At 49.6% G+C, this 18,942-nt stretch overlaps 8 protein-coding genes across 8 annotated transcripts; 2 read left to right on the top strand and 6 right to left on the bottom strand.

The window, feature by feature from the left end:
* Positions 1 to 432: 432 nt before the first annotated feature.
* leu2A (3-isopropylmalate dehydrogenase LEU2) lies at positions 433 to 1,864 on the top strand (the record flags this gene model as incomplete). Its single annotated transcript, XM_001818041.3, has 6 exons — positions 433 to 483; positions 547 to 567; positions 658 to 723; positions 790 to 885; positions 946 to 1,573; positions 1,632 to 1,864. The coding sequence occupies 6 exons, from the start codon at positions 433 to 435 to the stop codon at positions 1,862 to 1,864; spliced, it is 1,095 nt and encodes a 364-aa protein (XP_001818093.1).
* Positions 1,865 to 2,234: 370 nt separating this feature from the next.
* AO090005001123 (anaphase promoting complex subunit DOC1) lies at positions 2,235 to 3,650 on the bottom strand (the record flags this gene model as incomplete). Its single annotated transcript, XM_001818042.3, has 2 exons — positions 2,235 to 3,070; positions 3,191 to 3,650. The coding sequence occupies 2 exons, from the start codon at positions 3,648 to 3,650 to the stop codon at positions 2,235 to 2,237; spliced, it is 1,296 nt and encodes a 431-aa protein (XP_001818094.1).
* Positions 3,651 to 4,076: 426 nt separating this feature from the next.
* Positions 4,077 to 5,705, bottom strand: AO090005001124 (phosphatidylserine decarboxylase 1; the record flags this gene model as incomplete). The annotated part of the gene is made up of 1 exon (XM_001818043.3): positions 4,077 to 5,705. One exon carries the CDS (start codon positions 5,703 to 5,705, stop codon positions 4,077 to 4,079), a length of 1,629 nt encoding a protein of 542 aa, XP_001818095.1.
* A 631-nt stretch (positions 5,706 to 6,336) lies between these two features.
* AO090005001126 (uncharacterized protein) lies at positions 6,337 to 8,530 on the top strand (the record flags this gene model as incomplete). The annotated part of the gene is made up of 3 exons (XM_023233104.1): positions 6,337 to 6,618; positions 6,692 to 8,289; positions 8,509 to 8,530. The coding sequence occupies 3 exons, from the start codon at positions 6,337 to 6,339 to the stop codon at positions 8,528 to 8,530; spliced, it is 1,902 nt and encodes a 633-aa protein (XP_023089232.1).
* A 1,408-nt stretch (positions 8,531 to 9,938) lies between these two features.
* AO090005001128 (uncharacterized protein) lies at positions 9,939 to 11,057 on the bottom strand (the record flags this gene model as incomplete). Its single annotated transcript, XM_001818045.1, has 2 exons — positions 9,939 to 10,639; positions 10,700 to 11,057. 2 exons carry the CDS (start codon positions 11,055 to 11,057, stop codon positions 9,939 to 9,941), a joined length of 1,059 nt encoding a protein of 352 aa, XP_001818097.1.
* A 2,210-nt stretch (positions 11,058 to 13,267) lies between these two features.
* On the bottom strand, positions 13,268 to 14,826 carry AO090005001130 (fungal specific transcription factor domain-containing protein; the record flags this gene model as incomplete). Its single annotated transcript, XM_023233096.1, has 3 exons — positions 13,268 to 13,761; positions 13,785 to 14,746; positions 14,816 to 14,826. 3 exons carry the CDS (start codon positions 14,824 to 14,826, stop codon positions 13,268 to 13,270), a joined length of 1,467 nt encoding a protein of 488 aa, XP_023089233.1.
* Positions 14,827 to 15,560: 734 nt separating this feature from the next.
* AO090005001131 (epoxide hydrolase) lies at positions 15,561 to 17,015 on the bottom strand (the record flags this gene model as incomplete). The annotated part of the gene is made up of 3 exons (XM_023233088.1): positions 15,561 to 15,918; positions 15,976 to 16,165; positions 16,301 to 17,015. The coding sequence occupies 3 exons, from the start codon at positions 17,013 to 17,015 to the stop codon at positions 15,561 to 15,563; spliced, it is 1,263 nt and encodes a 420-aa protein (XP_023089234.1).
* Positions 17,016 to 17,863: 848 nt separating this feature from the next.
* AO090005001132 (40S ribosomal protein uS8) lies at positions 17,864 to 18,530 on the bottom strand (the record flags this gene model as incomplete). The annotated part of the gene is made up of 2 exons (XM_003189205.2): positions 17,864 to 18,123; positions 18,398 to 18,530. The coding sequence occupies 2 exons, from the start codon at positions 18,528 to 18,530 to the stop codon at positions 17,864 to 17,866; spliced, it is 393 nt and encodes a 130-aa protein (XP_003189253.1).
* Between the last annotated feature and the right edge of the window lie 412 nt (positions 18,531 to 18,942).

Below are 18,942 nucleotides of genomic sequence, written 5' to 3'. Positions count from 1 at the left end.
ACCTATTTGCACCCCCCCCTTTTTTTCTTTGCTTCTCATCTTTCATTTCTTTTTGTCTCTTTATAAACTTCATTTTTCTGTTCTTCTTTCTCTCAGGCTGTCTCTGACATGTTTTAAAGATTTTAATTTGGCTCTCTGTATTAGTGGACATACAATTGCTTTCTATGAATGATTGCAGTGATCAGGAAATAATATAAAAACAGTTGAAAATGCTGGACTCCCTTAGTAATTCGCATGATCCTACTAGCGTTGCAGTTGCAGTTGCATGAGGCGGCGGTTAATCACGGGGAAGTCCGACTGCGGCTCCGGTGTCGGCGCGCGGGGTGACTCGAGATCCACCCCTCATCGCCATATAACTCTCGATGCTTTCGGTCTTTGAGCTTGGTCTCTCGTCAGTGTTATAGTCCATTGTACTCAGACAGCTGCTTCATAATGTCTTCTTACAACATCGTCGTCTTTGGCGGAGACCACTGCGGTCCGGAGGTGAGCCACTGAATAAATATGCTGTACATTTCTGAGCGTCCGTATACTGACTAACGTTCATAGGTCACCGCTGAGGCCATCAAGGTAAGCAACCTCGACCACAATTCGACCTCTTGGAGGACCTGAGAAGGATTGGTCTAGCATATACTAACCATGAGATTTGTCGATTGTTAGGTCCTCCGTGCTGTTGAGAAGAACTGCGATGTTACTTTCAACCTTCAAGACCACTTGCTGGGAGGAGTACGTTTGCACTTTTGTCCTCTGGGATACCCTTTGGCATTGGCATATGGCTTACTGATTATACAGGCGTCAATTGATGCCACAGGATCTCCCTTGACCGACGAAGCCTTGAACGCAGCTAAGAACGCTGATGCTGTTCTCTTGGGTGCCATCGGTGGACCGGTATGGCACACCCCAACAATTCAAATACAGCCTAAGCAAAATAATCTAACACGAGACTAGAAATGGGGCACCGGCGCCGTCCGCCCCGAACAGGGTATTCTAAAGCTCCGTAAAGAAATGGGCACCTTCGGCAACCTGCGCCCCTGCAACTTCGCCGCACCCTCCCTCGTTGAGAGCTCTCCCCTCCGCGCCGACGTCTGCCGCGGTGTTAACTTCAATATCATCCGTGAACTGACGGGCGGTATATACTTCGGTGAGCGCAAGGAAGACGATGGCAGCGGATATGCAATGGACACAGAGCCCTACTCGCGCGCTGAAATCGAGCGTATCATCCGTCTGGCCGCTCACCTTGCCCTGCAGCACGACCCCCCTCTTCCTGTGTGGAGTTTGGACAAGGCCAACGTCCTGGCTACTAGCCGTTTGTGGCGTAAGGTTGTCACCGAGGTTATGGCCAAGGAGTTCCCCCAGTTGAAGATCGAGCACCAGCTTATCGACTCCGCCGCTATGATCATGGTGAAGAACCCCCGCCAGCTGAACGGTATTGTTGTTACCAGCAACCTGTTCGGTGATATCATTAGTGATGAGGCTAGCGTTATCCCTGGATCTCTGGGCTTGCTTCCCAGTGCTAGTTTGAGCGGTATCCCTGATGGAAATAGCAAGGTTAACGGTATCTATGAGCCTATTCACGGTATGTTCTATGTTCCGCACTGCTTCCATAACTTGGGTATATACTGACGTGGGGAAAGGCTCTGCCCCTGACATTGCCGGAAAGGGCATTGTTAACCCTGTCGCCGCCATTCTGTCCGTCGCTATGATGATGCAGTACTCTTTCGGTCTGTTTGCCGAGGCCCGCGCCATTGAGCAGGCCGTCAGCAACGTTATCGAGTCCGGTGTCCGCACTGGTGACATCGGCGGTAAGGCTACCACCGCCGAGGTTGGTGATGCTGTTGCTGCCGAATTGGAGAAGCTTTTGAAGTAAATGAGACCGAATAATGGGATATGGAAGGATGAATGGGGAAAAGTTACAAATTTAGGCTCTATGCCCAATGAGATATGACCTTCTGAATAACTTATAGATGACAAATATTTGAATTAATTCGCTTTTGATTCCCAGACCCCTCGATGCTCCATGAAAATAATCCGTATAACGTGTAATGCCAAGTTCAATATCCTCCAATGCACCATGGAACCGATACAACGAAAGATGGGTATCTTAACAACCGGAACTCCGAATACCAACCTAGCCTTAATGCTCCCCATGCCCGTGATCCATACCTATATATGAGACCACCAATCATAAAACACTAGGGTCTGATAAAGTTCCTAGCAGCAATGCGCTCCCTCGTCCCCTACCGAATGACAGGCTCCCCCATCCAATCCGGCTCTTCCAGAGCAGCAACCTTATCCGGGTCTGTATCCCCATGGACACCACGCCCATCGGTCCCATCATCCGCCGCCCCACGAAGCGACTTCCGCATACTGTGCCTCCGAATCCTCCCATCAGCAGAAGCAGACGGCGCATTGCCAATCCGCCGACGCTCATCATCCCGCGCAAAGACCTGGAACCCGCGCACATGCGTATCCTTACCATTCTGATGATTCTCCATCACACGCATCTGGATCACCATCGCCTTAAGCACACTCCCCGCGTACGGATCGTCCTCGTCGTCTTCGATAGCAGTTTCCTCATCGTCATCTTCATACGCAGCCAGGTTGAACTCCGCCGGATTCTCCGTATCAGAAAACATATAGTCCGGCCACGCCGAGGACTTCCCCTTGCCGCCTTTCCGCGCTCGATTCCGCCGCTTCTTCCGCACCCATCCTCCGTCTCGTCCCCCCACGCCTTCTAATGGTACATCAACCCATCCGCACGGCGTCTCATCTTCCCACGTCGCAAACTCGACCAGGTCGTTCCCGCCCATACCGGCGAGAAACGTCATCTTCGTGGGGGTGTAACTCTCGTCTAGGTCAAAGTCGAGGTACACCCGGATTTTGACCACCGCGACCAGCTTGAAGAAGTGCAGAGTGAGCGTGTGCGGCTGGGGGCCGTCGGATTGCCAGTACTGCGTCGGCGAGGGGTGTCGTAGGGCCGAGACGCCACAGCCGGGTTTATGGGTCGAGACGGTCCATGAAGCGAGAGAGGAGATTTCGCGGAGGTTGCTGGGGAGCGGGGATGGCGATCTTGCTGTGGTAGGTGTTAGCTATTGTTCTTTTTCTCGCATGTCTGTAGTGGTTTTGCTCTGGGGTAGAGCTGGGAAGGGCCATGAGGAATTTTGTAGGTGGGGTTTGGATCATAGTAGTTTACCTCGATCGTGCATGATCTCATCTTCGTCTTCGTCTATTACCTCCAGGTCGTCCTCGACTATCCCCTCCATGTCTTCTTCGGAGAGTTGAGCTTCGTGATCTGCGTTCTCTTGCGAGTTGTATTCGTCGTGCTCGTCTTCATCTTCGAATTGACTGTCGTCTTCTTCCTCGTCGTCTTCCATCAACTGTGTCCGTGGACGTCCTGCGACTCCTCGGCCAAATAGGGAGAAGAGAGCCGCTTGGGCGGCGGCGGCTGGATGCGCTGATTCGACCGGCTCGATGGGTCCCGATGAAGGATGTAGCTGGGGAATACCCTGCGACGGTGGTGTCTGGAATTGAGACTGTCCCGCTGCATGTTGGCCCAGTCGTGATCTACTTGGACGTGGTTGAGTGGACTCGGAGGGGGATTCTTCTGGAGCAGTGGGGTGTGGGTGTCGGCGGAGGAGATGATGGCGAGGCATTGTAGGGTGGGATAGTTCGAGTTGTGTAGAGTTAGTTGGTGAGATTTATGTTCAGGGACTCATTTCTTGGTTTAATTGAGGAATGTAGCTGTATCTCGTGTAATGGGTTACTTTGATAAGCTTCATCTTTCGCGTCGCTGCTCCGCGCTATCACGTGCCATCTTTGGCTCATGCCAAACTAGTATAAAGGTTGTAGAAAAAAAAAACAAGTATATGACCCATTCATAATATCTAATTTCAATGCTTTTTTTGCTGGGTGCGCTTCCTGTTGAAATCGCGCTGTCTATGCTATATAGCGAAATGTCTGAAGAGTGGTATGATACAGAAACAACCCAAAAATACATGAAGAAAGCAGCCTCATTAATAAGATGTATAACTCCTGGTCAGACCGGGTGTGATACCTCCAGTGATGTATAGCCCAGCATTTCACTGTTCGGTGTCCACATACCCCAGTTTCTCACCGACCTTGATGCGTTGACCCATCTCGATGGTCCAGTTCCACCCACCCTCACGTTTTCCTTCTTGATATCCCGCGTCGAACGACTTACGGGTGCCCATGGGAGCCTCGAAGACCAGGACAATCGTACTGCCTAGTTGGAACCCTCCCATTTCCTCTCCCCTCTGGAGCGGATGGCCTCCGAGGGTCCTGCTGGCGTGCAGGTAGGTTGCCTCAACGAAACCGGGATACTGCTCACCTCGCTTAGCAGCGAGAGCTGCCGCCATATCTGCGGCGGTGTCTGTGGTGAGGCTGTTCGTGCGCAGCTCGGAGTCGAAGTTCACCTTGATAGAGCCCACATTGGTAGCACCAACGGGGGTATAACTGAAGAATCCCCAGCGCCAACGTCCCAGAAGGACAACCCGCTCGTTGAGAGTGAAGAGTCCAGGAAGGTGACGCTGCAGGTATGGCGAGACGGAGTACAGCTCACCCGCAAAGTGTCGGCGGCTCTCGACCACCCAAGGCACAGGGGAGTGGAAACGGTGATAATCGCCAGGTGCGAGGTAGATCACGACGTAGTAAAGTGCATTATTCGACTTGGGTTTCGGCGCATACCATGGAGCGCCGTCCCCACGAGCCAGATCAGCCTTGACTTCGGCTTCTGCGGCCGCCTTTGATCCTGTTGAGGCGTCCAACGATGCTGAGCGCTTCCTTGCGCCGCCCTGGTCACCAGCGAAGAGAGTTGGTAGCGTGTAAGGAATGCCATTCATTGTGGCAAATTCCTCATCGGCTGCCATGTCAGCTGCATCTTTCTGCGAAGGTTCTGTTGAGTGATCGATGAACTTCTTGGAATGGTCCGCATGTGAAGGTGTAGCTGCCCCCAGAAGTGCATCCAAACTGTATGTAACTCCCTTGACCTGTTCTACTTCACCACGTTCGATCAGACCGAACTGAAGAATACGTCCATCCGATGGCGAGATAATCGCACGGGTATCGGGATCTAAGGGCCGGGCACCGGGCTTCAATCTGCGATAGAAGAAGGCCGCCAGGTTCGGGTAGGTGCGTAGATCCGGCTGTTCTACTTCATCCAAGTTGACACCAAAGACCCATGAATAGAGCTTGAATCCAGGAGCGCGAAGGAAAACAGGAAGCTCAAGCTCATTAAAGCGGCCCCATAGCCGTGAGATTGCTTTTAGTGGTAGGGTCGACATGATCTGAACCTGCCATGGCCCGCTTGGTCTGATCCTATGTCGAGGAGGAGGGTTTATAATCTCATCTTCCGCTTCTCTTTCTCGGCGTTCCCGTTCGGCTCTTTGCGACTTGTAAAAATGGAGTATACCCAGGAGACCAATGCCGAGTCCTATCGGGATCGGATACCATTCCACCTTGGTGTTTCGGAGCGCAAATCGTAGTCGGGATCCGAAGCCCTTCGGCGCTGGGTTCTCTTGGTTGTTTTGGTTTTGGTATTGTTTCCATGATTTTGAGAATTGCCTAGCACTGGCTTTACGTCCAGCAGACGTCCTCAAGGCCACCATCTTCATCAATCCAGTATTCTCCCCGAGACGGGAGTCTCCCAAGTTCCGGCGAAGCACAGAACGGCTGGTAAGATACAATGTCATAATGCTGCTTACTCCATATTTAACGCCCCTGGTGGGGAGTAGTAACCGTCGGCACGAAAACACTGAAGTTCCTAAACGTCAGTGAGCAACAAAGGAGACCGAGGTCTTTCCCCCTCAAATCTCGTGCTTTTGCATCATGCTGCAGATCATTTTCACCGCCCGGCAGAATGAGCCGTCACAGAAACGGCTTCAACCGGACAGTGTTCTTGGTGCTTTCTACTTCACTTCTGGAGCGCAGAGACATGTTCTGGATTTATTCTCCCCTATTTTTGACTTCGGTGTGATTGCTATTACCAGGATAACATATATGTGCCACTAATCCATGGTGGAGATCCTATAACTACGTGCTGACCCCTGCCCGCCTGCGGAAAAGGCCACCATTGTAACTCGGGCCACCTTTATATGCGCCTTATCAGGGGAGTATACCAAGTCGCTGTGGCAGTGAACTAGCTCCGTTGTCAACTCACTTCTTCCGCATAACATCCTCTTGAATAATACCCCATCTTCTAGATTTGTCTAATATCAATTTAAACCTCCGGATCATTCTCGAGCCTGACACTGCGCTTGTAAGCGCGTGAGCAATTACTTTATGTTATGATTACATCTACATTGGGAATAAGACTATACGAAGATGACTTCCAGTTCAGCCCCGTCAGACAACTCATTGTCGAATTCAAACGCGACCAGTGGAACACAAGCCTTTATTTTGCATGTGCTGTGCCCATCGCTTCCTCCTCCTAATCGCTTTACATTCAATGATCTGGTACCTTCCATCACTATCGCTGGCCTCAAGGCCCGAATATCCCAATCGATTCCCAATAGGCCGCCCCCGGAGACCCAAAGATTGATATATCGTGGAAAGCCCATCTCTGATGATGACTGGACTTTGCAAAAGGTGTTAGAGCCTACAAATGTGAGTGTCACGATGACCCTTTGTTTTGGTTGGCGTGTCCACGAGTAGTTGTTAACCTAGATATGTCTATTAGGGCGCCGAATTCTCCATGCATCTCGTTCTTCCACCGGCTCCTCTACCATCCCATGTGGCGACTTCCCCCAGACCTTCGCCATCACCTCAGTATCAAGCACCCGCCGGCATGCCTTCACCAGACCATCTTTTTGCACCTAGCCGATCTGCTCCGCCATACCCAATGCAACATGGGCAAGAAGTGAGGTACCGAGGACCAATGGGTCCTAGCGAAGCAGATATTGGGCTAGCTCTGCGACGTAATATCGAAACTATCCGCCGCCAAATCGAACTGCGGGAGCGAGGTGGCTCGCCCCTATCAGATCAGCAGGGAGCCGAACATACCCAACAATTTCCCTGGCAGCGTATGACACCATTCCAATCTTCAACGACCACGACCACGACCACGTCAACGTCAACGTCAACAATGTCGTCCCAACCGTCAGGCCTCAGTGCTAGTTTAGCTCAAGATACTAGACTACGTCTGCACATACTACGACCGCAAATTGCGCTATGCGAAGACCAACTCAATCGAGGCATCGCGCCTCCGATGGACCAGGTGATTCGCATTCGGTCACAATTGTTCGATATTCTTGATGATCAGTATAGAAACCCTTTGTCTGAACGCGACGGCTCTATAGAAGCCTTGCTCACTCGGGTCTTCAACATATACACCCGCGCAGATCAGCTCCGCGTAAGCCAGTCTAGGGCCACCGCATCCATGCAGCACAATATGCTTGACAGTCCTGCGAACGATGGACACGGACAGGCCCCCTTATATCTTCTCTCGTCGCCAAATGGATACCAGGCTCTAGTTAGCTCTCCCGGTGCAGCGAGGTCAATCGAATCGTCACTGAGCGCAATTCGCGCGGCGCATGCGTCACAGGCTACTAGTCATCCGCCCCAGGCGCATCCCAATCCAAACGCTGCCGTCATGGAGAATGCCGTTCGTCAAGCAGTCCTTAATCAAAGACTGGGCAATAACGAGCCCGTGGGGTTCGCCCGGAGCATACGACGCATTTGGCTGTTTGTTCGACTGTACTTCTTTTGCTATATGTTTAGCGAGCCAGGCACTTGGTCGCGAGTCCTGTTGGTGACCTTAGCTGTCATTATATCCCTCCTGTCGGAAACCAGTGTCCCGCGCCAATTGTACGGGATGATTATTTCACCACTTCAACGACACCTTGAAGGGCTGATACACTTTTCTGCCGATGAACACGTGCCGCCGCGCCCTCAAGGCACAGATGCCGCGGGTAGCTCGGGATATGCAAACCAGCCCGGAGATAACCGAGCTGCCGCCCCAACGGGATTGCGCCATAACCTTCGAAGAGTAGAGCGATCTTTGGCACTATTTGTTGCTAGCCTGGTGCCGGGAGTTGGGGAGAGGCATGTCGAGGTGCGCAATGCAGCCGAGGCCGCTCGGAATGCAGAGCGCGCAGGAGAAGAGGAGGAGGAACGGCGTAGACAGGAAGAAGCTAGCAACGGCGAAGGGGTAACTGAGCAGGAGCAGCAGAACCAGGAAGAAAATCCAACTTCCCGCCCAGAGTCGTCTGTAACCAACCCTGCTACTGAAGACGGAGCTGGTGCCTCAATACCCCGTGGAAATGAACACGACGCAAGGTAACCACTCCTGTCGCTTCATTTATCTATTTCCATTATCTGTTGCGTTAGTGTTGTACATAGCTGGCGTTAAAGTAGCGTTGGAATTAGCGTAGATCCTTACGGACGGATTTAAAAGATGGTGATCTGAAACCTTACAATTAGACAAGCTTGAGAGTCTATATTCTGGTATATTGTCTATTGTGCGTATTTATTAGCACCCTCTAAACGGGCCTACAGCAATGCGCAGAAATATCACTAATCATAAAGGTCAGGATCACAGCTTCGTGCTTGGCATTTCCGTCGACGTATCTTGACTCGACGTAGGCAAAGCTGAAGATGGAGCCATGGGACCGGTATCAAATGACTCTTCCCCGTTAAAGTGCCTGTGATGGAAAAAAAGTGTTAGGATTGGGAATCCAAACCGCAGAGAAAACAGGACAATTGATCAACTTACCACCCCCTCTCAGCGCCTCCACTCAAAAAGCTACAATCCCCATTCACAACACAGTCCCACCCCCCACTAACTCCCTTCCCATCTTGCCAACCTGGTACAACCGTCCCAGATCGAATAACTCTCGTTCCTGGCGCCAACTCCCGCCGCTCTGCGCTACCATCGCCAGCCGGTGTTGTCTTCCTTCGGACAAATGTACTTAGACCCGCCGTGAAAACCTTAAAGTCCTCTTCATCAGCATCGTCCGGCATGTTTCCTGTCAAAACCCGCCCCATAGCAATCAACGGAGCCGCATGTGCACAAATTAGTATCGCCTTACTAGTGCGTTCCGACGGCGGCTGGGATGCTTCCAATGCATTGATTTCTGCATCAACATCCGCAATAATCCCCGCCAATGCCGTAGCTACTCTGTCGTGAAGTTGCGCAATCGTTTCACCGCGGGTAGAGGGTAGGAGATGCGGGTTGTAATTGGCTTCAGGGTCCGAGGCAAGGAGTGTTGGAAAATGGGTCTTGAGAGTACCGGGCGATGCAGGGGAAGGGTGATCAAAGAAAGAGGTTGGACCGAACCACTCTCTATCAACATATGTTAGCTTTACCAGCAATACGTTACAGCAATGATATCAATTACCCGACTCCATTTTCGATCCTCACATCCAGGTCCGCATTTCGGTCTATACCTGTTTCACTCGAAGGCGTGGAGTTATGTCTCTCCTTCAGGGCCTCAACAGATGGCTGGATCGTCTGCAGACACCGGTAGAATGGGCTTGAGTATATCCGAAAGGGTTTCGGATAGAACTCTGGGCTGATTAGGTGCTCTGCGAGCTCTAGCGATTGGCGCACACCGTGCGAGGTTAGGGTTGGGTCTGCGGGGTTGCCGGTCGGTGTTGGGAATTGGGACTTGTATTCGCCTGTTTTATAGTCGATTGTCCAATTTAGACGATGCTGTTGTTTGGTCTTGCTTAGTTCCTTACGTTGCTTGGTGGGGGTGGGGTTGAGATGGAGGTATACCTACGCCATGTCGGGTTAGATATATGGTGTCTAGAGGCATTGCGAGATGGTATATAAATCAACGTGCAGGTGTAATTTGCTTGAGAAAATCTCTTGAATGAAAGTAGTATATTGCAAAATTGTAGAATAAGGATGAGTGTTGCGGGGAAGAGAGATAAGAGCGCAGAATGCGGAGAGGAAAGACCTCGGCTTCATAAATTAAACGACGCTAGAACGAATAGGGAATATGTAAATCAACAGCCATATTTTTCCATGAGAGCTCTAATGAAGGATCCTGCAGAAGCTGTGTTGCAGTCAGACGTTTCTCTGGACAGTAAGTGAATATCTTTAACATAATGGAATGAACAAGCTCTCGCTCAACTGGATCTGCGTCTGCACGAAAGTATGCAATTGTGGACGCAAGGTTACGATTTGGTTCGGGTGTTTTGCTCTGATCATACCAGGAATCAAGGCCGCCTCCAGGGTAAACGTAAAGGCCTTTCCACTGCTCAGGCAGTGGACCAAGAGACCTAACAATATCGCTTATCACTCCGCCATGAGCAACGGTAGAGAAAGGAGAATAGCCGTTGAGATAAAGCACTCCAAAAATAACCATATAACTCCACATATCGCAGGCAAAACTTGGGTGTTTTCCATGAAGACGATCTGGGGAGCAAAATTTCATAGGCGGATAGCCTTTATGAGTTACAGGAGTATTAACTTTCACTGCCAAACCGAAGTCTCCAAGATAGGATTTCTCTGTACGTAAGTTCTCAGGGATCTTAAGAGGCCCAACAAGCTCTCCCTGTTTCCAGAGATCGACAACTGGTATAACCTCCTTCAGTGGCCGACCGTGTACTTCGTATTTAGCACTCCTGCTAAGATCGTGAAGAGGAGTGATCCCCCACATACAGTTCTTCTCATTCAAGTCTATCAAAATCTCAGTTTATATATAATAGGGAAAAAAGATAGGGGATATATTTAGCTTACCGCGATGCACAATTCCGGCGTTGTGTAGATTTTCTAAAGCCTCTAGTAATTGCCGAGCAGCGAACATGCGAGTTGCCATGGATGTCTTTTCCAGGACTTGCCAGGAAAGACATGGGCCCATTAACGGTAACACCAGAACCCTACGATGGCCATTGTCTCCAGGTCTAGGGAGTAGAAAGGTGGCCAGATATGTCACAAGATGTGAGGTATCCTGTGCATCCTGGATGATCTTGTCTTGTATAAGCACTTCATGGCTTGAAAGTGATAGGGGAAGGCGTAGTTCTACACCACAAGACGACCCCAGACCCAAATCTTTCCATAGGCTACTATCTTCAGTAGCAGCCGTGGGCCATGGCATCATGTGATTGACGGTGGAGTCGAGGGAGAGAGAAAAGGGCGCTCAAGGGTCTGCAAGGTGACTTGTGTTATCGAGCATTAGATGCAGGTCATAAGATCCCTTCTTCTTTCTTCTTTCTTCTTTTTCATTTTCTTTGTTGTTGTTGTTGTTGTTGTTGTTGTTGTTGTTGTTGTTGTTGTTGTTGTTGTTGTATATTGTTGCAAGTTATCTGAGGGAATATGGTTATGTTGGAGATAAGGAGCGCAGAATACTTTTATATAGTTGCCAGCTTCGGGAGAATTGTACTTTTTCGAGCTGTTAAATTTGAGACTTACTTGAGTGACAATCATTTTCTCAGCAATGTTTTTTCTCAGGCCTTTATTTGCTGCCATCTCTGCACTGTGGCCTTCCAAGAAAATCACTGGATGCAAAAGAAGGCCTCACAGAGCCCTTACCTTCTTTGCGGTAGGGGAATGGACCGAAACTGAAACAAGCCAAATTGTATATGAGTATCACTACGGCAAAGCGTCGCTCCTATTCCGGGACTGGGTGATAGCATCCATCTATTCGCATGTCTATGTGGCTGCTCAAACGGACATTTTCTCAGTGGCTTGGCCTACTAAAGTGATTGTCTGGGGTATCCTAAGCTCTCACGTCTTGATCTAAGAGTGCCCCAATACTTGCTTTTCGCAAAGAGAATCTCCAGATCACTATCAACCCAATGTGGTTGAAACTCTGGCAGCCCAAGTCCATCAACACACTCCCCAACTCCAGCCAGCTCCCTAAGCCACCCATAATACTCAGCAAAATCCGGTTTAACCTCATGAAATAGCTCCGTGGGGCCCTTACATTCCAGCCGTTCCTTATCCCACCGGCCCTGCTCCTCAATTTCAGGTAGTCCTCCTGAACGCCCGGCAAAAAACTCGCGCCACAGCTTTGGCTGGATACTCGAATATATGAAAGGTAATATCTGCACGAATCTAACGAAGCAATAAAGGTTAGACTGTGTTAGCGATATACACCCCTGGAACAAAGGCAATAATCCATACCTGGCCTATCACCGTGAGAGACGGACCTCCAACCCTAGATATATGTTGACAGAACCTAATAGCTGGTTTCTTGCTGTTACTGCCTCGAACGGCAGAACGGGATATGACAGCTTATACCCCGTTGCGAAGATAATCTTACCAAATCCGCGAATACAGCTGCCATCGTTCTTGCACCGGCGTTTGTATCGAGAGTTTCGTAAATGGGGCTTCGTAGCCCTGGCTTCTCTTTTGCCGACTATGTCAGTTATGGTAGATTCTCCGGTATGGGAGACTGTCTCTCGGCGTCAGGGTAGGAGGGCCGAGATATGTCCGGCTGGGGTTCGTATGCCTTGTAGTATTGAAGTTATATATCAGTCTTGGATTTGTACTTTGCTAAAATCTGCACTATCATTGATTGCAGAAAAGAGGTTGAAAGCAGACCATATTTCTCCAACGCGGTCCTTGCGCTCGAATACACGGATATAATCGAAGCATTGCTCTTGGACGAGTTCTCGTATAGCTGCCAGACCGGCGGGACCGCCGCCAACGAGAGCGACACGTTTGTAGCGAGGTGAGACCATGGCGAATGGCTGTATGTAATACTCCTATAGACATATTCAAAACCTTGAAATAAGCACTAAGTTAAGCACTAAATATCCGGCGATCATCGATCGGGGCTAATTGTCGCTAAGAAGTAAGAGAACTTGAGCCCTATCAGTCCCCTATCGTTTCCTTATCGGTCGCCTATCGTCCTATCGATAAGGAATTTGTGCCCTAACAACCCAGGCCTTCTAGTATATTCATTCCACTATTTTCTTTTATCAAGTAATACATATTTTAATCAGGGATTATAGATGTTAACACAGAGGAACACTATTCGCGCGCTATGCAGATGATGCTCTCCAATTATTGAGAAATACCAAATAATTTCGCAAGTCATAGATTCATTAAGAAGTTCTCTGTTCTCGTTCTAAAGGGTATATCCATATCCCATATTCCTCGCCTTCAAGTAAGCTCATAATCCGCCCAATAGAGCATATCCATCGAAGGCAACTCCCCGAGTTGTATTTCGACAGAAGTATCACTCACTCCAACACCACTATCTCTCGAATCATCTATTTGATCCTCAGGATATGTTGCAACGTCACGAAAAACCTCCGCCGTCATGCGCTTGATTTTCTTCAATGTAGCATGAGCCAAGCCTCACATCCTCCCCAAGGTCTTGAGCACACCCATAATGAGCTTTATTTGATCCCAATGCTTGTCATAGCTACCCGGGCGATTCGCAGCACATGCAGAAAGCTGCACAATGATAATGAACACGACACAGCAGATAAAGAAAGGAGAATGTTTCCTGACAGTAGACGGGCAAGAGGCAAGGCTGCCGAGACATTTGGACGCCGAGATGGTCTTTAGAGCATGCATATGTTGACTCGAAGTTGGGAGGAGGAATCTCTCTCGGATCACGTCCCTGGCCGCTGGAAGGGCGGGTGCTAAGTCACTGCGTGGGAAGTGTAGATACATGGTGGCGTAGTTGATAAGCATGTGTGCCTGGAAGAGCTTCTCGTCGTCACTATCGTTGAGATCTAACATGTCTATCTGTCCTTGTCCGTCGGGGAGATGGTGAAACCATGCTGTAATGGCATTGTCGATCGCTTTCATGTGGTTCTCATGGACTTCATGCGTCCATGCTACGGCTAGGACGCGCGCGCTAGGATACGTACGGCATCGATGCGGTAGGTAAATGAGGAAAATGGCCGGTCTTCATCACCGTAGACCCGAGCGTCGAACTGGGCCATGGAGAAGGGCTCGGGGATGGTATTATTGTGACACAGGTTCTCATCGCAGGGAAGTAAGACTTCGGTTTTGATTGTGTGGCAGCGGAAGGTGGGGTTGCGTTGGAGTGCTGCCATTATGCCATCTATCACGTATAATTCCCACCATGTACGTCGAATGCTCTCTGCTTCAATCTCAGTGTTACCGTGCCTCTGGGAGAAGTCTTTGCGATTCATTCCTAAGTTGATGGTTAGGGAAACTGCATCAGCCAGCACGCTGACCGACTCTCTGATTTCGTTTCGTGAATGGAGGGCTATTGCGAATAGCAATCGAGCTTGGACAAGATGAAAGCCTTGTTGGTCATCGTCTCGAAGTGCCTCTGCTGTGGCGGTACATAGCGAGTCGCTCGAGGTTGTCGTAGAGAAATGACTATCGACGAACTGCACGGCTAGCTGTAGAGACTCTGGATACGTCTCTTCGTTGTACATAGACCTAGGAAGCAAAATTGGATGTGCTGAGTGGAAATTCGCATAGAACAAATTGACAAGACCTTCGTCATGATAGCGTCGTGGGGCTATCTGGCTCAATGGTGGTGCAGCGGTGGGCTGGTCCGTCACAATTTCGCTAACATGTAGGGTGTTAGTTAATGATGCTTCCTGTATAACGCCGAGGTGTGATGCCGGTTCTCGCTCTAGGGGTCCCGACTCGCAGTGCGGATTGGTAACACTGGCCAATCTACCGGGAGTGGGAAAGTCCACTACGGCGAGGTTCTCGATGGTAGATTCGAATGCCCGCCTGACTGCTGTGGGCTCAATGGATGCGGCAGCTCGCCTTTTTTGGCCCCGACGTGAGGGCAAGTAGTTGCATTCTTTGCTTGCCGCTGTGCAACGATTGCAAGTCGGAAGGCTGCCGTCGCATTTGAGGTGTTTGCGTCAACATTCAGTAGAGGCGAGCGAAGCTGGCCGATCTAAATACATGATTGCCATGGAATCGTAAAATTATCTCACAGATATATCATGGTTGTAATGCGCCGATCCCGATCCCAGCACAGCCGGCTTTTGCATATGATAACGCAGTGGCCCGTCCGATGCCTTTGGACGCGCCTGTTATGAAGACGTACTTTCCACTTAGGTCACATTTGCGCGGATCGACGGCTGGGTAGGTGTCGCTGTGGCGGGTCGGGGTGAACTAAGCCCCTGGACTTAATATTAGCATTGCCCTTATAAGGCTTTGCACTCGAAGTTGAGGGAAACCTCAATGTTACCTGTATGGAGTACGTCACTCATTGTGCATGATTTGTGTAAACACGGTACGAATCTGAGACGATACCACTGTGTAGGCCAGGAGAAGAGGAGCGAGAGGCGAAGAGCGGGGCGGAAGTTAAAGTTGTTGTAAAGTTGTCTAGTCGCAAGTTGTAAGTGCCCACGAGACGATCGTCAGTCCACTTTTAGTTGTTTCCCACGTCATTTGGACTGGATAGGGTTAACTATTAATTCCAGCCATATCTCCGAGACGCCGGAACATCAATCACATCATTGCAGGACTATGCCCGACAGTCCCTACAAGGACCCCACGTTCTGAAAACAATCAGCGATGCCCTGCCCGATCACGAAACACAAATATATGTATCATTCATTGCGGATGGTAGTGGGCGGTGCCTGTCTCACCGAGAACAATTAAGCGTAGTACAATCCGTCGTGGAAATGGGTTGCACTTGGTTTTAGAGAAGGTCATCTGGGAAAACCGTCCGAACGAAATGTTCTACATCATTCCAAAGATCTTCTGCTTGTTCCAAGGCAGCAAAATGGCCGCCTTGAACGTGAGCATTGTACCCTACCAGATCACCCAGCGTCGCTGCCCACTTCCTAGGGAGGCCCTCGATATCATACGGGAAACGACTGTAGCCAAATGGCTTCGGAACAAAAGGGATCATGTCTTCAGGGGCATCCAGACCGGATAGCTTGTAATAATCACTTGTCGTCATCCCCGTTAGGTAGTAGACCGAAGCGTGTATCAAGGTTGTTTGCATGGGTACAGGGTGTTGTGGATCTACCCAACTGTTGAACTTGTCACTCAGCCTGACACTGTATCAGTAATTTGGGGCTGCAAACACTGGGTCACTAGTCATCTCTCACCAGGCCAGCAATGACAACGGGTCTTTCTCCGGAACAACTCCTAAAGTGACCTGTCTTCCATGGTCTGTGATGTCCGCCTTTTGGAGAGACTTGAAATACGAAGTTCGGTTAAGAATCTCAAGGTCTTGATCACTAAGGTCTGTATCGGTACTTGGGTCGGGTAACCCGGAGATAAGAGGGAGAGAGTTGACTAGTAAGCACAGTTAATTGGTGCTGCTGAAGAATAAGATTTGTTGAAAGGGACGAGTGGGCGTTACCGTGTACAGCTGTACCACAGTTAGTAATCTTTCCAAGTACCAGCATAGAACTAATGAAAGTGACGTACCTTCGCAACTGGGGCTATATGACCCAAGTAGCCTAGCAACAGAGGCCCCCATACCACCACCTTGGGCAATGTAACGATTACCCAGACCAATGCCGGTGAGCAATGCGTCAACGGTCCGAGCTACGGCGAACATATCCGCGTATCTACTCACGGGGGAGCCGGCAGAGTAGGCATAGCCAGGCAAAGATGGTACAATGATATGAAACGGGCAATCTTCGGAAGAATAATTCTGGCGTACGATATCGAGAAGACCAGTAAAGTCAAGGAAACTTCCAGGCCATCCGTGCAGGAAGACGATAGGGATGGCATCCGCTTGCTGCGAAAACAATGCCATAAAATGGACATTGGAATTATGGCCGTCCACAGTCACAGACGCATTGAAGTGAGGGTGACGGTTGACCTCATCTTCTAGAAATGGCCCACTAATCTCGGACCAGCCTTCGGACGCAAGCGCAATCCAATGCTGCTGCTCGTTGTCGTAACCGTCAGGATTGCTAGTTCGGGCATGTTTCACATTTTCGTGCATCTGATATACTGCATGCTGCGGGAACTTTAGTTGTACACGCTGGACAGGGATTGACGCCTTTAATGGAAGGTTAGACCACCCATCCGATGCTACATTATGGCAAGACTGCTCTATGCTTTTCGACGGAGAGGCGGACACAACAGCAAAAGAAGCCAAGCAAACAAGCGCCTTGAGGGGTGATAAATACATAGTTAGTAAAAGTGATGCTAGAGTTAAATAAGAGGGCTCTAATAGATGTCAACGACACTCAAACCATTGCAGGTAGTAAAGAAAGGGAGTAAGTAATGTCTCAGGCGATAAACTTTTAGTCGCGTCGTCTTTTTTTATTTGTTCCTCCGTCCCTCCTTCCTTTTAATTCCGAGCTTATGCGCAAACTATCTTCATTGCTGAGGATGCCACTCGCGAATTTTAACCATTGGATCGCCTTTAGCACAGAACCTGCGCCTCATCCTCTCACGCACGGTAATGGGGAGACCGAGATGATTTGAGCATAAATGCCAGAGCAGCGCGCTAACGGATGCTTCGGAATGTACGGAGTAGGAATCTTGAAGATACTAAGTTAGGATGCCCGATCAGCATAATTACTGCTCGGGGCTCGGGGACTGCGGACTTCCGCTTTCATAAGAAATGCGTCCGGCTTCCGAAACCTGGATCCAGATTAGTCTCATCCCGTAAAAGGGATAGCGGCGGATCAAGAATCAACGAGAGAACCGATTGTATCCTTCAACAAGCATAAGCACCTAACAGTACTGTTTGATGCCAAGGCTCTGGGAAAAATGAAATATCATGCGTATCCAAACAAAGGTCAGATTTTACTCTTCTACGATACGACAAATATAAAATGATTTGACCGGAACAAAATGACTTGGTTGAATTGAGCAAGATCACTCAAACATAGGCTATCTATGGCGTTTCTGCCAGGGTATCCGTAAACTCCTCGCCAAGACACTGTTGCTCCTGAGCACATTCCTCGCTCGGACCTCACCAGGCCACATTACTCCCGATACTATTCAAGACATAAACTTTTCGTTGGTCGTCTAGTAGAAGAAACCGAGGAGCTTGCCAGCAACGTGCTTGCGACGAGCCTCCTCGTGGTCCATGATACCAGCGGAGGTGGTCAGGACGACGAAACCGAACTGACGAGAAGGAAGGAGCTGGGTGGTCCACTTCTCGAGGTCACGGAGCTGGACGGGGTAGCGGGGGTTGATGACACCGCACTTGTTGAGACGACCGTTGAGCTGGATAACGATCTTGCCGGAACGGTGGTCATCGACCTCCTCGAACTCGCCAATGTAGCCTAATGAAGATAGAGTCAGCAATGTTACGAAGATTTAAAAGTTCACCAAACAGAGAAAAATAAAATCCGGAAACTTGTAAGATCTCCGCCTTGTTTAAAAAACAAATCTCAATATATCGGGTACTTAAAGGGCGGACGTCGTTTGAAGATCGAGATCGCCGCCTAGTTATCAACCCGAAGAACAAACGAATACATTTTCCAATATACACATGGTCGCATAACAAATAGCAATTGAACAGAAGGCGATAATATTACGGAAGATAGTTATGCATACCGTGCTTCTGCATGACGCTCAGGAACTTGACGATGACCTTGGAGGAAGGACGGACGAGGACCTGGCGCTTGCCAGCCTTCTCGGCGTTGTTGATCGCGTTAAGCGTATCGTTGAGGACGGAAGTCTTGACCATTTTGGCGGTTGATATTCGAGATTCTCAAATCGAGAGACGGGATAAGAGGTATCTAATTTTCAAAAAGAGAATCGTGTCAGCCACCAGTAGTCTTCGAGCGTAAAGAGTGCCCCTTTAAGAATTTTTCATCAAGGGTTCTTCAGCCCGTGCCGTGAAATGAGAGAAGCGTATCACCTGGACCCTCTGGTAAAACTTTTCAATTTTCCTTCGGTTGCGACTCCACAAGGATTGAAAAGGCCAGAGTTCCATAGTGATTGCTCTCCCAGACTAGCTGAGAGGCCGCAAGAAGGGGTTCAATAACGAGTAATACATACCTCGAGGGTAGTACCGATGAGGCTGGTGAGAACGGGGATGTGGTTAAGAAAAGTTCTATCAGGAGCTGAACGGTGAGGTTTTCGGGATGTGCGCGGGT

Source organism: Aspergillus oryzae, chromosome 1 (assembly GCF_000184455.2).
Source record: "Aspergillus oryzae RIB40 DNA, chromosome 1".
Lineage (NCBI taxonomy): Eukaryota > Fungi > Ascomycota > Eurotiomycetes > Eurotiales > Aspergillaceae > Aspergillus > Aspergillus oryzae.
The sequence above is the reverse complement of the archived record's forward strand: the minus strand, read 5'-3'. Positions and strand labels throughout refer to the sequence as shown.